This window comes from Geotrypetes seraphini, chromosome 10 (genome assembly GCF_902459505.1).
Source record: "Geotrypetes seraphini chromosome 10, aGeoSer1.1, whole genome shotgun sequence".
In the NCBI taxonomy this organism is placed as follows: Eukaryota; Metazoa; Chordata; class Amphibia; order Gymnophiona; family Dermophiidae; genus Geotrypetes; species Geotrypetes seraphini.
The window spans coordinates 53,725,904-53,743,837 of record NC_047093.1 but is presented as its reverse complement, the minus strand read 5'-3'; the positions used below and the strand labels follow the sequence as shown (position 1 = coordinate 53,743,837).

At 43.8% G+C, this 17,934-nt stretch overlaps 1 protein-coding gene across 10 annotated transcripts in view; it reads right to left on the bottom strand.

The window, feature by feature from the left end:
- Positions 1 to 17,934, bottom strand: part of LOC117367785 (protein O-mannosyl-transferase 1-like) — a 435,721-nt gene that overhangs the window by 297,153 nt on the left and 120,634 nt on the right. For all 10 annotated transcript variants that reach the window (XR_004540848.1, XM_033960719.1, XM_033960718.1 and 7 more), the window contains exon 11: positions 17,025 to 17,220. Coding sequence is in view for 9 of the 10 variants with exons in the window: in XM_033960719.1 (XP_033816610.1) it covers positions 17,025 to 17,220 (196 nt within the window). In the remaining variant the exon portion in view is untranslated. The remainder of the gene's footprint in view (positions 1 to 17,024; positions 17,221 to 17,934) is intronic.

The window sequence follows — 17,934 nt, the reverse complement described above, 5'->3', positions numbered from 1 at the left end:
CATATTTAACCCTAATGTATCTCCCTTAATTATTCTAATAAATATTCTTCTTATCCCTCCCTTTCCCACCCAATACATTGGCTGCTTAAGGATACACATTGGAACTATAATCCTAACATTCTCCCCATTCCAGGCAATCAATATTCAATTGTTTAAATAAATTTCCCTTCTATCTATCTATATTGATCTTTTATATTTATTTAATCATTTTCCATAACATTTTATTAATGTATCATTTTCCATTTAACAATATGTTAATTTGTATTTCCTTAGTATTATGATTTCAACATATAATTATTTTAAACTTATATGCAGTGTATTATTTAATAATTTTCATATATTCTGTTCTTTCTTTCATATAATTATTATTGTCTTTTCTTTGTGTTGTTTTCCTCCATTTCTTCAAATATTTCGATATGTTGTATTTCCTAATTTTTCATAGAGTCTTCAAAACCTTTTTAATATATTTTGTTAATATATCATAGGTTCTGGTTTAGAAAGAAACTCTTTTAGTTTTTCGGGATCCTCAAAATATAAAGACTTGTCTTCAGATGACACTCTCATTTTCGCTGGATAGTATAGACCATATTTAAATCCTTTTTCTTTGAGTAGAGGTCTCATATCTAGTAGTCTTTTCCTTTTAGTTGCTGTGTTTTTGGCGAAATCTGGTAAAAACCATAATCTTGATCCTTTATAATTTAAGTTTTTATCTTTTTTTGCAGCATTTAGTATCTCTAGTGCTTGTTGGTATCTCAACATTTTGAAAATGATTGGTCTTGGTCTGTTTTTATTTTCTAAATTTTTTATTGGGATTCTATGCGCCCTTTCAATTTCAATTGTTTGTTTCAAGTCTAATTGTAGAATTTTTGGAATTAAATTTTCAAGGAAAAGGATAGTATTTTTTCCCTCTAAATTTTCTTGTATTCCAAAGAGTTTGATGTTCTTTCTTCTTCCTCTATTCTCGTAATCCTCCAGTTGATCTTTTAATTTATTTAATTCCAGGTTGTCGTTTTTACATCTTTTTGATTCACATTCTATAATTTCCATTTTTGATTCTAGTTCAGTTGTTCTTTTGTTGTTAACTTCCATTTGTCTATGTATATTTAAAATTTCTTCTTTCATTTCAGACATATTAGTAATAGTTTCTTTCAGCATTTGTTTGATTTGTTTTAATTCTTCCATGACTTCAGCTTTGCTTAATGTGTCTGATTCTTCGATAGGAAGTGGTATCTTGCTTGGTGTTATTTGTTCTTGTTTCTGTCTTTTTGCAGATGTACCTGTCTCATTTTTGTTTTGTCTGGTACTTGCCATGTTATTGTTCTCTTTTCCTTGGTTATTATTATTTCTTGTATTTAAATCTTTTAGATTTGGTATTCTTAGGTTTTTAATCTCTTTTCTTCCAAGATTTTGTTATCTCTTTGAATTAGAAATTTTTCTTTTTAAGCTCTTTTCTTTTTCCTTTACCAATATTAGTTTGAAAATTCTTTTCTCACTTTCACTTTTTCAATGATGTAGGGGAACTCTTTTTTTTTTTTTTTTTTTTTTCTCTCCTCTTACAAGCCCAATCGCAGCTCTGATTAAGGAGAGCAACACTTTTTTAGAGTTATTTTTTCTATTTTGACCAACTTTAAGCAATTTTCTTCTGTTTTTTCTCAGCGTCTCTCAAATTCCTCAATATCTTGCTATTTCAGTTTTTTAAAGTTCCGTTGAACCTTTTTTTCTGTCTCCTCTCTCACAAGCCCAATCGCAGCTTTGTCAGAGGAAATTGATATTCATTTCAGTATTTGTTTTTTGTTAGTAAGCTGATATTTATTTGTCTTCAGTGCTTCAGCACCCAATTTCTAAGAGAAAATGCAAGTCCTCCTCTCTCTCAATTTTTTTTTTTAATCCCCTTTTTTATCAAAGAATAATCTTTTTTTTTCCAATATAACTGGTCAGAACACAAATTCCTTTTTTATAATTTTTCCAGTCAATATTGATCTTTCACTTGTACTTCGCGGTTTCAACGCTGCATTCAATTTCAATGAAACCGCCAAAATCACAAATGGTTCTCTGCCTTCCCGTTTCTTGTCTGCACTTATCTCACTTCAACTGCCGCAATTCAGGTTATATTTTTTTTTTTTTTTTTTGGTTATATTTGATCAGATCTCAATCTGGTCTTTCACATTCATCAGCATCAGTACTGCTGCAAAGTCTCTCGAATCAGTTGAAATACAGACAGTTCTCAACTTTCCTGACTTTTAACAGCTTCCTTTTTTTTTTTGTTTCAGTATATATTGTTCAGAATATAAACTTTTCTCCTCTTTTTTTCTATTTCGCCAAACTGTTCAATCACATATACCACGCGGTTTCAGCGTTGCATTCAAACTTCAATAAACCGCCAGCACAAACGGTTCTATGTCTTCCCGACTTTCATCAGCACAAATCCCGCTTTAAATATAGCAATTCGGCTTTTTTTTTTTTCTTTAGTTATATTTTGTCAGAACATATCCATTCTTTACTTTTCTCAATCTAACATATATCTCATAGTCTCTTAAAATCGCCGACACTGACAGCTCTCTGCTTACCGACTCCCTTCAGCTTTTTTTTTCAGTTTACGTTCGTCTCTCCGTCTCAGCACTGCTTTCAAGTCTCTCCAAACCTCCGAAAACACAGACTACTTTCCCGATTCCCCTCAGCTTCTTTGTTATATCTGATCAGAATATAAACATATACTTCAGCGCTGTATTCAATTCTATGTAACCGTCAGCTCAAACGGCTCTCCGCTTTTCCGTCTCCTGTCTGCACATACCCTTCTTCAAATACCGCAGTTTAGGATTTTGTTTTGTATCTTTTATTCAGCTTTCCGTATATATATTTTTATATTATTATTTTGAAGGAAAAATAATTTTTTCTTTATTTCATTGCCTGGATGGTGAGGAGCTTCAGGATCACACCTCCATCCGTGCTCGCGCTAAGCCACGCCCCCCCCCCCCTTTTTTCAATGGTAGCCATTGTAGTGCATGTCAGCCCAGTCTTTATAAGATGTAAGTTGGGTTTAAATATGTAACTAACATTCGGCAAGCAATTTTTAAGTTAGTCTATTGCGTTTTTGAGTTTAGCCTAGTTCTTTAGTGTCCCTTTTGCCGGTTTGTTTTTATGCAGTTCATTATAGTTTTTTGATTTTATGTAGTTCATTGTAGTTTGTTTGCTATCTTAGTTCCTGCAAGGCCCAATGCAGTGTTTTTAGCTCTCACCTTTTATATTTCATGTTTTAGTTGAATCGCTAGGGTCAGTATTTTTTCATTTTTAATAGGAGGGACTCCACATCTTAAATAAATAAGACTGCCTTTTAGGAGATTTTTTTGTGTTACATCGTATTACCATGGGGGGAGTTTGTTCATTAATAATTTTGACATTTTAATCTGATGGTCACTTTATCAATTAGTTTATATAATCCTTAAGTTTATATATGGGTCTTCAGTTGGTTTTATCCCTCTTTGCCTCATGATTAGATGACACTCTTCTTTGATTGATTTGTGGTCAAATCCATTTGAGTGCCAGCATACCTCGTATATCATCATTTGCGAATTTTAAGGTATGGTTTTAAATGTTTTATTTATTTTTATTTTACTTTTATACTTTTTATGGCAATTGTATGATTATGTATGATTTAAGTTTTAATCAAACCTTGGTGCTAGTGATCTATACTTTTATGTGATCTATGAAGCTTTTCCCTACTCCTTTTTGTTTCTTTGTCTTTTTAGATGTGCCAGTTCCATTAGATTTGTTATTAAATTAATGATAAAGGTTTGAATGATAAGATGTGTTATTTTCATTAAATTTGTTATTAAACTAATGTTAATGGTTTTATTGATAAATTATGTGTCAGTCTCATAAAATTTATTAATTTTTATTGTATTGTATTGTTTGATAGTTTTTATCATTGTTATTAAAGTAAGTAATGTTTAATCTATGTTTTTATGATATATACGCGTCTTCATGGTCCTTTTATTTACAATTTATTTGGTTTTTATATGTATATGGGCTTTTTGATTTCTATTCAATATGAAGTTAATTATGCTCTTTTTTATATGTTCACATATGTATCCATAGACTCCTGAGGCAGGCTTGATGGCCGAAACATGTACATGTCGAGTCATTGAGTCGTTGAATGTGTCATTTTGATGTTTGAACAATAAAGACCTTCATAATTCCAGATGAATTGGAGGATACTTTTTAGTACACATCATTCTTATATGCACAATTCCACTCTGGTTTCTGCATATTTGTGTTTGTGGTGTTGTTTTTTCCCCTGTTTTTTTCTTCACAGACATGACTTGCCAACCGGCATCTCTAAAAAGTCTCCATCCAACAAATCATGCCCCCCTGATGGATCTGTAAGGTTTTCCCCAAGATTCCATCCCTCATATGAAAAAAACGGATCAACCATAAAAGAATCCTCATCCCAAGATGCCTGTGGCTGCTTTAACGATGGCTAAGGGGATTGAACCCACAACCCCAGAGTGTTGAAACTGTAGCTTTAACCACTGCGCCACACATTCCCCTAGGGGGAGGGATTTGACCTTTCTGAGTGTGATACCCCTGACAAAGGGACAAGAAAGATTCACTAACCAGATTCAACAGGCCTTAACAAACCTCAGCACAGACTGCACAAACAGACATTCCACATGCTAGAGTCTGACTGTAAGAGGGACTGCACAGCCCACTTGTACTGAAGCCAAAAGTCAGTGTCTCAGTCTCCACCTGCTGGCAGAGGAGCATAAACCCATCTGTTTTTGTGCCGGTCTGGAGAGATGATAAAGAAACTGAGGTTAGAAATTTGGGTTATCATGGTGAGCCAATCTATAAAGACTGTTCACCCTCCCTCCCCATCAGCTATCTCGTAAGTCACTAAACATAAAGCACAGTTACTTACCGTAGCAGGTGTTATCCAGGACAGCAGGCAGATACTCTCACATGTGGATGATGCCATCCACGGAGCCCAGATGCAGACAGCCTCGCAAGCAGACTTGCTTGTAGAACTTCAGAAAGTTTGCAACTGCCGCACCGCGCATGCACAAGTGCCCTCCCGCCCAACCTAGGGCGCATCTCCTCAGTTCAGAGAGCTAGCTAAGAAGCCAACCAGGGGAGGTGGGTGGGTTGTGAGAATATCTGCCTGCTGTCCCTGGATAACACCTGTTACGGTAAATAACTGTGCTTTATCCCAGGACAAGCAGGCAGCATATTCTCAAATGTGGGTGACCTTCAAGCTAACCAAAATGGGATGGTGGGAACGTTGGCAACTTAGGCAATTTAGGAGAATAAATGTTGTAAAACTGCCTGGCCAAACTGGCCATCCCATCTGGAAAAGAAATACAGACAATAATGAGAGGTGAAAGTATGAACCGAGGACCAAGTGGCAGCTTTGCAGATTTCCTCAATAGGAGTAGCTCTAAGGAAAGCTACTGATGCAGCCATGGCTTTGACTTTGTGGGCTGTGACTCGACTCTGTGGATGCTGTCCAGCCTGAGCATAGTAGAAAGAGATGCAAGCAGCCATCCAGTTGGAGATGGTGCGTTTGGAAATTGGATGTACCAACTTGTTTGGATCAAAGGAGACAAAAAGTTGAGGAGCAGATCTGTGTGGCTTTGTGCGTTGCAAGCAGAAAGCCAAAGCACACTTACAGTCGAGAGTATGAAGAGCTGTTTCACCAGGATGAGAATGAAGCTTTGGAAAAAACACTGGAAGTACAAAGGATTGGTTGAGATGAAATTCCAAAACCACTTTAGGTAAGAATTTAGGATGAGTATGGAGGACCACCTTGTCGTGATGAAATACTGTGAAAGGTGGGTCTGCTACTAAAGCTTTTAGCTCACTGACTCTGCGGCCAGATGTGAGAGCAATGAGAGAAAACACTTTCCAAATGAGATATTTTAGATGAGCCGAAGCCATTGGTTCATAAGGAGGCTTCATCAATTGAGCAAGAACAACATTGAGATCCCAAACCACTGAAGGCGGTTTGCGAGGTGGTTTGACATTGAAACGTCCTTTCATAAATTTGGAAACCACAGAATGAGTAGAGAGGGGTTTACCTTCAATAGGTTGATGAAAAGCAGCAATTGCACTGAGATGGACTTGAATCAATGTGGATTTGAGGCCTGATTGAGATAAATGCAACAGGTAATCCAAGACTGAGGACAAGGGGGTAGATTGAGGCTCCTTGTGATGAATGGTACACCAAGCAGAAATCTAATCCATTTCTGGTTACAACACTGCCTAGTGGTAGGCTTCCTAGAAGCTTCTAAAATTTCCTGTACAGATTGAGAAAACTGTAGAGTGGTAGTTAGGTTAAAAGGTACCAAGCTGTCAGGTGTAGAGATTGCAGGTTGGGATTAAGTAGAGACTCCTGACTCTGTATAAGCAAAGAGGGAAAAACTGGTAGAAGTAGTGGCTCCCTGCTGCTGAGTTGAAGTGAGAACCAAAGTTGCCTGGGCCACCGAGGAGCTATTTGAGGCCTGATTTAGATAAATGCAACAGGTAATCCAAAACTGAAGACAAGGAGGTAGATTGAGGCTCCTTGTGATGAAGGGTGCACCACGCAGAAAGCCTAGTCCATTTCTGATGGTAACATTGCCTAGTAGTAGGCTTCCTGGTAGCCTCTAAAATGTCTGACAGATTGAGAAAACTGCAGACTGGCAGTTATGTTGAAAGGTATGAAGCTGTCAGGTGCAGAGACTGCAGGTTGGGATGAAGCAGAGACCCCTGACTCTGTGTAAGCAGAGATGGAAAAACTGGTAGAAGTAGAGGCTCCCTGTTGATGAGCTGAAGCAGAAGTGAGAACCAAGGTTATCTGGGCCACCGAGGAGCTATGAGAATCATGATATCATGTTCGTGCTTGAGTTTGATGAGTTTCTTGAGAATGAGAGAAAATGGAGGAAATGCATACAGAAAGCGTTTTGTCCATTCCAGAAGAAAAGAATCTGCCTCGAGGCGATGAGGAGAGTATATCCTGGAGCAAAACTGAGGCAGTTTATTGTTGTGGGGAGACGCAAAGAGATCTATTTGAGGAGTTCCCCACTGGGAAAAAATGTGATGGAGAGGCGACGAATTGAGTGTCCATTCGCGAAGCTGTAGAAGACGACTCAATTTGTCCACTAAAATGTTTTTCTCTCCTTGAATGTAGACAGCTTTCAGAAAAATTGCCTAATTCCAAACCTTCTGAGCCTCCTGGCAAAGAGGAAGAGATCCTGTTCCTCCCTGCTTATTAACATAGTACATGGCTACTTGTTGTCAGTACGAATGAGGACTACTTGATCGTGAAGAAGATGCTGAAAAGCTTTGAGAGCATTGAATATCGCTCTGAGTTCCAGCAGATTTATGTGACACCGAGATCTGTGCTGGACCAATGCCCTTGAGTACGGAGACCATCGAGATGAGCCCCCCAAGCACAGGTCGAAGTATATTTCGTGAGAACCTTCTGATGAGGGGGCGTTTAGAACAGTAAACCTCTGGAGAGATTGGAAGAGAGCATCTACCAGTGGAGAGACTGTCTCAACGAAGGAGTCATTGTAACATGCTGAGAGAGTGGGTCGAAAGCCTGTGCCCACTGATATGCCAGGATCCACTGATGAATTCTGAGGTGAAGTCTGGCAAAAGGAGTAACATGAACTATAGAGGCCATGTCACCTAGCAGAACCATCATTTGTCTCGCTGAGAGTGAAGTGAGGGATGATACTGTTTGACAAAGTTGAATGAGAGCATCCTGACGTTATTGAGGAAGGAATTCTCCGAGTTGCACAGTGTCCAGTATAGCTCCAATGAACTGTAAACATAGAAACATAGAAGATGACTGCAGAAAAGGTCCACGGCCCAACAAGTCTGCCCACTCTAATGACCCATCCCCTAAATTCTTCCCTGAAGTGATCCCACATGCTTATCCCATTTTCTCTTGAAGTCTAGCATGCTGCTGGCCTGAATTAACTGCAGTGGAAGACTATTCTAATGATCAACCACCCTCTCGGTGAAGAAGAACTTCCTGGTGTCACCATGAAATCTCCCACCCTTGAGTTTCAACGGATGTCCTCTTTCGCCGTAGGTCTTTTAAGAAAAAAGATATCCTCTTCTACCTCAATACGGCCCGTGAGATATTTGTACATCTCAATCATATCTCCCCTCTCTCTACGCTCGAGTGAGTATAGCTGCAACTCACCCAGCCTTTCCTCATACGGGAGATCCTTGAGTCCTGAGACCATCCTGGTGGCCATTCGCTGAACCGACTCTATTCTCTGCACATCTTTTTGATAATGCGGTCTCCAGAATTGTAAACAATATTCTAGATGAGGTCTCACCAAGGATCTGTACAACGGCATTATAACTTCGGTCTTCCGGCTGACGAAACTTCTTCGGATACAACCCATCATTTGTCTAGCCTTGGACGAAGCTTTCTCCACTTGGTTGGCAGACTTTATGTCTTCGCTAATGATTACTCCCAAGTCCCGTTCTGCAGTGGTTTTTGCTAAGGTCTCACCATTTAGGGTGTAAGTTCTGCATGGATTTCTGTTGCCAAGGTGCATGACCTTACACTTTTTGGCATTAAAACTTAGTTGCCAAGTTGAGGACCAATGTTCCAGTAAGTGTAGGTCCTGCGTCATGCAGTCGGGCACTGAGCTGTTGCCTACTATGTTGCATAGTTTGGCATCATCGGCGAATAATGCAATTTTCCCTCGAAGCCCTTGAGCCAGGTCCCTTACGAAGATATTAAACAGGATCGAACCCAAGACTGAACCCTGCAGCACACCACTGATCACTTCCGACGTATCGGAGAGAGTGCCGTTCATCACCACCCTCTGAAGACTACCACTGAGCCAGTCTTTTATCCATACAGTTAACGTTTCTCCTAATCCAATCGAACTCATCTTGCTCAATAACCTGCGGTGTGGGTCACTATCAAAAGCCTTACTGAAGTCCAAGTATACGACATCCAGGGACTGAGAGGACTGTAGCTGGGATTTTGGAAAATTGATTTCAAACCCCAAACTTTGAAGGAACCAAATAGTCCATTGGGTCGCTACAATAATCCTCTGAGATGTTGCATCTTTGATGAGCCAGTCGTCCAGGTATGGGAAAACCTGAAGACCATGGTTGTGCAGAGCTGCTGCTACTACTAGGCACTTGGTGAACACTCTGGGAGATGATGCCAGGCCCAAGGGTAGCACTCTGTATTGAAAATGATGATTTTCCATCCGAAATCTGAGAAATTTGCAAGAGCTCCTTATGCAGATGTATCTCGAGGTACTCTCAAGGACTCGACTCCTTGCATAGTGTGTGTAGCTTGAGCTTGAGGCACTCTCAAAGACTTGACTCCTTGTAATACTGCTGAGTGCTCAGGCTGGAGCCAATTTGGCAAGCATTTTACCAAACTCCTGATGCAGAATAGTTTCCAACATATTCTGCAAAGCCGGCACCGAGACCACTGGTTCTGGTACAATTGGTGTGGCTATGGACTCCAAGGAAGACTACCTCGAGGAAGAGTGTTGCCTCGATTTTGAGATGCGTTTCCTGGATAGCCTCGGACCCATGGTTCTAAGGGTTGCATGTCCAGAGGGGTTAGCTTAGCTATCTTACCTGATGGAGACACTGAGGATAACGGCTGGTCAGGAGAAGATTTAGCTGATTTCCCTGAAGACAAAGACTTCCCCATCGAGGAAAGTTTGAGCGAGGTCGAGGTTGAAAGTTTTGACCCCGTAGAAGATTTTAAAAGAGTTGAGGTCGGGGCCAGAATCGGGGTCGAGGTTTTAGTTGAAGACAGATCCATTCCCCCAAAGATTTTCTGAATCTGAACTCAACAACATTTAAGGGTTCGATTTTGAAGTGTAGCACAGCAGGCACACGACTCCGGACGATGACCAAGTCCTAAACACTGTACACACCACTTATGTGGGTCAGTGATAGAGATCATGCGTTGACACCGGCTACACTTCTTGAACCCTGTGACCGGCCGGGACATGGAATGAAACAAGGCCACAGCGAAATCGAAGCCCGCAGGCTGAGGACACGGAGTAGGCCTCACCGTGACATGATTTTTTTAAAAAAATTTTCTTTTTTTTTTTTAACAAACGCGCAGATAAACACAGTGACCCTGTAAAGAAAATACACGAGCCGCGGTGAGAGAAGGCACTCGCGCAGAGCCTTGAAATGAGGGCTTCTCAGCTCTGCGGAAAACTTAGAACTGAGGAGACGCGCACCCTACGTCGGGCGGGAAGGCACTCACACTTGCATGGTGCAGCAGTCACAAACTTTCTGAAAGTTCTTCAAGCAAGTCTGCTTGTGAAGTTGTCCACATCAGGGCTCCATGGTTGATGTCACACTTATGAATCAAGATATCATGATGGACATCAAACGCAGCTGACAAATCAAATTGCAACAACACAGCACATTTATTTTGCATCTGTAAGTTTTGAATCTTTGAAATTAATGACAGTAGAAGGGTTTTTGTGCTAAAATTTGGTCTGAACCCATATTGGAATGGTAATAAGATGGAGAATTAAAACTGCATTGTTTGATAGATTTATCTCCTAAACAGAAATTACACTAAATCTAACAATTTTATTATGTCTATTCTTGAGTAATATGTTGTACTTTTATAATTTGCATATTGTAATTCGCTGACTGTCCAGCTCTCTACGGTGTGAACCGCCTAGAAGTCGTCTGATTATGGCGGTATAGAAGAATAAAGTTATGTTACTTGATGAAATCTCTGACTGAGCCTAATGACATCGGTACTCTCCCCTAGCTATAGTAAGCCTTTGAGCTTACTGAGCATGTGCAGGATTGCACTACTAATTGAGCCCCTCCCCTCTGCCTGTCAATTTTGTTCCTAGCAATAGAAGAGGAGTCGAGGGGATGGAGGGTGGGCAAGTGTTTGCTTAGATCAGGGGTGCCCACACTTTTTGGGCTTGCGAGCTACTTTTAAAATGACCAAGTCAAAATGATCTACCAACAATAAAAACAATAAAAAACACAAAGCACACTGTACGCATAGAAAATGTTAATCATCATTCCTATTCCAAAGTTTTTCAAAGAGGTCAAAGCAGATGACTCTATGCACTGTCACCTCACTAACAACCATACAAAAACAGACAAATACCCCCCTCCCTTTTTACTAAACCATGATAGCAGTTTTTAGCGCAGGGAGCTGCGCTGAATGCCCAGCGCTGCTCTCAACGCTCATAGGCTCCCTGCGCTAAAAACCTCTATTGCGGTTTAGTAAAAGGGGACCATAGTGTAAAATATAGACAGCAGATATAAATTGAGACACATTTCGATCACTAAATTTAAAATAAAATCATTTTCCCTACCTTGTCTGGTGATTTCATGAGTCTCTGGTTGCACTTTCTTCTTCTGACTGTGCATCCAATCTTTCTTCCCTTCTTTTAGCCTGTATGTTTCCTCTCCTCCTGACCTCATTCCCCCCCCCAACGTTTTCTTCCTCTCTCCCTGCCCTCTCTTTCTTTCTCTCTTCATGCCCCTTTTCTTTTTTCTGTTTCTCTTCTTTCCTTCTGTCTCCCTGCCTGCCCTCTTTCTCTCTCCCTGCCCTCCCCCAAGCCACTGCCACTGCCGCTGCCATCGGATAACAGGCCCCCAAAGCCGCCCACCGCCAGCCAAGCTCTCCCTGCTTCGGGCCCACCAGCATTCCTCTCCCCGACGTCAATTCTGCCGTCGGAGAGGAAGTTCTGTTGGCCAGAACTTCCTCTCCGACAGCAGAATTGACGTCGGGGAGAGGAAGGCTGATCGGCCTAAGATCGACCTATTGGGAGAAATGCTGCCGGGTCCTGCCTTTGAGGAAAGAGAAAGTAGGCAGGACCTGGCAGCAAGAAGAGCAAATTGCAAGCTTCACTGACCTGTCTCCCACTTTAGCCCGCGAACGGGGCGCTTAACATATGCATGCCGGCTTCCCTTCTCTCTCCCCCCCCCCCTCTACATAACTTCCGGTTTCAGAGGGAAGAGAAGGGAAGCCGGTACAAGCACACGTTAGCCCACGGAGCATAAGTTCTCCAAGCCGTTTTTTTTTTTTTTAATGTTGAGCAGCGGCGGCAGCAGCAGAATTCAGGAGCGGGCCAGTCAGGAGGGGAAAAAAAGAGAAGGGAAGAAGGGAACCCGCTCTGCGATCGACTGGGGTCGCCTGAGCGAGCGACCTGTCGATCGCGATCGACATATTGGGCACCCCTGGCTTAGATTATCCCTAAGAAAGGCAGTGCCTTGCAGCTTAAATCTACTAAGACAGGAATTGTTGAAAGGTTCATGGCAAACTAAACCGCAGCCATCTCATTTGACCCCAGGTCAACCGCCCAAAGGTTATGCTTGCCCAAATAATATAGGAAACTGAAGCTGTGCAGAAAGACTCCCCCTATCGAATGAGACAAAGGCACTGGAATCACTGCCGTTACCAGCAAGGGAAGAACAAAAGTCTGCAGCACAACTGCCAGCTCGGTTGACCAGACGGTCAAGAAAAGCTCTGCAAACTTCCCTGAATGCACCCACAAGGAACACATGTATCTCGGAAGGGGAAAAAAGAGCTGGTTTACCCTGAGGAGATCAATTCCAGTCATGCTGCAACATTGGAGCTTAATTATTCCTCCTCTTTTTTTGTGTGCGGGAGAATCCCATGATGACAAGGAAGAATCCAGTGACTGTACCCCCAAAAAGATCCCGCTGAAGGTTAGAAGCAGCTTGGCTCAGAATTGTCACAGAAAAACCCTCTATTAGCAAGGACCAAAGACGCAGTCCTAAACAGAGCTGTACTAAACAAGGCAGTTCTGGAGTAGCGCCAGCTGACAGATGGGGTTTTTATTTGTTTTGGTTTTTAAACGCTGAAATCATTAGCCCCAAAGCAGCCAGGCAGCTATTCAACAAGCAAAGGCCCAAACTGTGCCGCTGGGAGAGGCAATAACATGGCCACCACCAAAATGAAAGTGCACCAAAATTCAGCCTCAGCCAAGCGGTTAACAGACCTCGTATCCAGGACCTACCAGACTGTCACCCAGTGCAAAGGTCAGAAAAAAAAAAAAAATGCATAGCCATTACTTATACCTGTACAAGGCAATAGTCTCAGCCTTGCAGGAAAGGACACACAAAGGCAGCACTCACAATAGTATCAGTAACCTCACTCCCAGATGCTGATTTGTCCAAATGCAGCCTTGCTAACAAGCAGGAAAACTTCTCACGCCCATAAAAGGCTGCAGTAGAAAAACTGCACATCTTTGCTTTTTTTTTTTTTTTACTGTGAGGATGACGAAGGAAGCAGCAGGAAGGACCTGGCACCACCAGGTGTACCCCAACAATAGGTACCTAAATGCCCCAAGCTCAACTGAACCAGGAATTGGAAAATCCAGAACAAGAGCAGTCTAGAAGATGAAAACCAGGAGCTTGTGAGAGACCATCCATCCGCCTACTGGAGATATAGAATACTGTGGCTGATTAGGGAGTTTACCATCTTATAAGACAGAGCCCAGTTGGGCTCTATCTTCACCTGTTGGTAGATGGTCATAACCCACACGTCTCTGGATTCATCTGCTGATAAGTCCGTCCATGTTTTGTACAGACACCTGATGCAGGCGATTACACTGAAACACAGACTGTATCAGGTCCACCAGATGAGAGGTCTGGAGCCACCAATGAAGACTGCAGCGCGCCAAGCCTCGCAGAGGGACAGGGACCTCCAAACTGTGCCTTTGGGGTGACCACCTCCGGAGCAGAGCATACTGAAGAGGCACATGTGGGCTCGCGCCCACCTCACAACATCCAGGAACACTGCCATCGACCCCAAGACTTGGAGGAAAACCTGCGCCTGAGGACACCGGGACGCCAAAAGAAGGCGAATCTGAGACTGCAATTTGCTTACCCGGGCCTCTGGAAGGAAGACCTTTCCCAAGGAGGTGTCGAACAGAACCCCAAGGTACTCCAGATGCTGAGCTGGGACCAACCGACTCTTGGAAAGGTTGACCACCCAGCCCAGTGACCGGAGAAACTCAACCACCCGAGGCGTAACTCGGGCGCTCTCCTGCAACGACTTCGCCCGAATCAACCAGTCATCCCAGGAAGGGTGCACCAGAATGCCCTCCGACTGCAATTCCGCCGCAACGACCACCATCAACTTGGTGAACGGCCGGGGAGTCATGGATAGGCCCAAGGGAAGCACACAGAACTGATAGTGCAGACCCAACATCGCAAAGCGAAGCAAGAGCTGATGAGAGGCCCGAATGGAAACAGGCAAGTAGGCCTCCGCCAGAGCGAGAGAAGTCAGGAACTCCCCCGGCTGAACCGCCAGAAGGACAGACTGCAGTGTGTCCATGCGAATAAAAGGGAATTCTGAGAACCCTGTTGACCTCAGTTTAAACAAAGGATGGGCCAAAAGGTCCCCTCCTTTTAGGGCCCCACAAAGGAAAAGGCGTACCAGCCGATGCCGCACTCCTGAGGGGACACTGGACAACTGCTTTGAGATCTAGCAAGCACTGAAGGGTCTGGCGAAAGGCTAGCGTCTCCCATGCCACCTGACATGGAGAGACTAGATATGATCCGGCAGAGAGCGGGCAAAATTCAAGAACATAACCGTCCCGCACCACCACCAGGACCCACTGATCGGACATGATCTCGGCCCACTTGGGAAACAAAGTTGCGCAGCCGGGCACCCATGGGAACCAAGGGGGGCGCCGGCAAAGAGCCATCATGCAGGACGGGCAGCAGGAGAACCGGGGGGGGAACTCCCAGCCCCCCGACGGGCCCCCTGAAAGGACTGCATGCGCTAAGCCAACCGACCCCGGGGAAAAACCGGAAGCCTGGAAAGAAGCAGTCCCACGCCCCAGGCGAAACTTGCAAAATTCCCGCAGATGCCCCCGGGCAATGCCAACCCGAGACGCCAGGCGGGCACGGTCCTCAGGCAGGCGGGGCACCTTAGAGTCCGTCAGAATCTGAACCACTGTATCTAAGTCCTCTCCAAACAAAAAACAACCCCCAAAAGGGAAATTTTGGGAAGTTCAGTTCTGGACGCAGCAACCGCCGACCAAGCGCAAAGCCACAAGGTACAGCGTGCAGCCACCAAAAGCCCCAGACTTAGCCGTACCAAGTCACAAAGAACAACCGAGAGGAACAAGGCAGTCATCTCAATCTTCACCACCTCCTGATCCACTAAGGACCAGCCATCAGACTCACGATCCAGGACACGCTCAGACCACCGAAACACGGTGCGAGCCACCAGCCCCACACAAATAGCCGCCTGGACCCCCAAGGCAGAGACAACAAAATTATACTTAAGAAGCGTCTCTAACGTACACTCCTCAGAGACCCTAAGAGCAGAACCGTCCGTAACAGGCACGGTATGCCGCTTAGTAAGTGCCGAGGCCACTGCGTCCCCCATTGGCAAAATTAAGGTAGTCCTATCCCCCTCCAGGATGGGATACCCATAAGCCAAGGCGCACACCAACCGAAACGGCGCCCGTAGTCCACTGCGCCAGCACAAAATCCCGAAAATCCTGATGCACGGGAAAAGAGCGGGAAACAGGACAGACCCCCTGAAGCAGAGGGGCCCCCATACGCGGAGTCTCCGGTGGCGCAACTTCAAAAATGCAGTACCGAGGAGACCTGCTACATCAGGTCTAAAAGCTCATCCCTCTGAATAAAAAGCGCACCACGGACACATCTGCTCTAGAAGACGGGAAACCCGACGCCCCGCTGCCAACGGGCGTCCCCTCTAGAGGATCCTGGGAGCCCGCCAAAGCGGCCAGGTCCTCAATCACGCTCCTCCGACCACCAATTTGCAATCCAAGCTCCCCGCGGGCGCTTGGATGAGGGAGGAGGAAGAGGGGACGCCAAACGAAAAGAGGGTGGCAAAGCCACAGGGGGCGCAGAGGGAAACCACCCCCGAAACCCCCCAGGTGCACGTGGGACCCCCAATTGTCTGCACAAAGAAAGAAATTAAATTGGGGGCAAAAAAACCCTGGGGGTCCCCAGGGACTCCCTGCTGAAACCTGCCCCTGTGTTTGCAATACAGGGGGAAGGTCACCTGAGGTTGCAGACAAATGGAGGGGCCAGATAGAGAAAATGGCGAAGTTCCCACCAAAAATGCTCCCTCCATGGCCTGTAGCGGCTGAGAAGCCTGAACAGTCCCAGCCGCTAAAACAGGTAAGTCGGCATCAGCTGTCAAAAAATCAGCTGAAAGGGAATCTTTTGGGGAATCCCTCCGTGGGCGGTTGGGGAAGACCGGACTTTCCCACTGCTCCCAGCCGACTCGCAAGGCACCATCGGCGGGGAGCTCTGGGCGCCTGCAGCCGCTGCCAACGGAGCTCCACCACCTCACCAGCCCAAACCACCGAGTTCAGGCCAAATTGTGTCCCACTCCCCCGGAGAAGGACACAATGGCTTCATACGCGACCTAGCTAGGAGAAAAAGTGCCGGTTAGATGAAAAAAGACAGTAAAATACAGTAAACTGACAGGGAAGCAACCCTGCAGACCGGCACTACCTCAGGATTTTTTTTTTTTTTTTTACAGAACAAACTCCACAGGCTCTCGAAGCAACATGCCTTGCTTGATTTAGGGGGCAAGGCTTACTGCTGAGACTCCTTTAAAAAAATGTGGGGAGGTGGAGGAAGTGGGGGGAGGGACCCCGCTCGAGACCTGCCAGGTTTGACACTCCCGAGGTCGGACGGACCCCCAAACAGGGCCCGCCCAAGCTCTGTCCGGCCAAAAACAGGGACTAGAAACCCCCTAAACAAATTCCAACAGCCCTACCAAGGGAGATGGGTACAGATCACTCAACACTGCTGGAGACTGAAAGAAGACTGATGTAAATAGAGAAGGGAGTATATTATATACTGTCCCACAGTTTTGTTTTCAGTCTCCACCTGCTGGTCATGATTGGATATATACCCATTCGTAAAGATTAACCTCTACTGGTCTGGAGAGTGCTAAAGAAAATCAAGTTTCAATTGTTCGAAGGCCCTTGCTGCTTTTCTTTTCTAGTCTTCCACATTGTCTAGCATGAACATACCTGATGGTCAGCAACAGCAGCCCAGCTATTTGGCTTCCTAGAGATGTGCTGTGGTTGTTCCGGTACCTTACGTAGTGCCCAGGTTTGGCCTGTCTGGTCTACCCAGCCCTTCCCTTCCTCAGGGGAATGCCTGGCTTCCATGCTCTCTGCTGAGCTTAGAGAGAGCTGTCGAGATCTTCGGCAGTCCCAGCCATTCCTGGAAGAAAAAATACTTTCTGATAACACTCATGAGCACATCATGCTCATGAGCAAGCAATCATCTCTTGACAAATGTAAGGACTTTTTTTATTTAATGATGCCTATAATTAAAATTGGAATCAATAAAAAGCAAAATTCTGGAAGACAAACAGTTGATCCTTATATGTTTCCTTCCCTACCTTTTCTATTTAAAAATTGTAGTTATTCCCTTGGTACTTTCTTGTCATGTTTTCAAAACACTATCCTCTAGTAGGATAATTTTATATTAGATTGTAAGCCGCTTAGATGGTTATAACTGTGTTGTGGGATACCAAATTTTAATAAACTTAGAAATGATCATCTTCTCAGTTAAAAAATCCTGAAAAATACAATATCACTGATAAGAGTTGTACCAAAAGCATATTTTACTATTCAGTTGAATACGAATAATAAAAATATTATTCAGCTGAATAATGGACACTGAGTTTTTAATATAACAAATAATAAAAGAAGCAATGTGAAATCAGAGATCAAGTGTTTATTTTAGTAGGATTTAGCACAATTAATTTGTATTTTAATTTAAACTGCTATTTAGCCAAATACAAATAATGTATTTTGGGGCCAAATCCAATTAAATACAAATAGTCGGTTTAGCCCTAATCACTAGAACATCAAGAAGCACACAGAACTGAAAGAACCACAGGAATCAAATATTACAAGAAATTGGTTACCA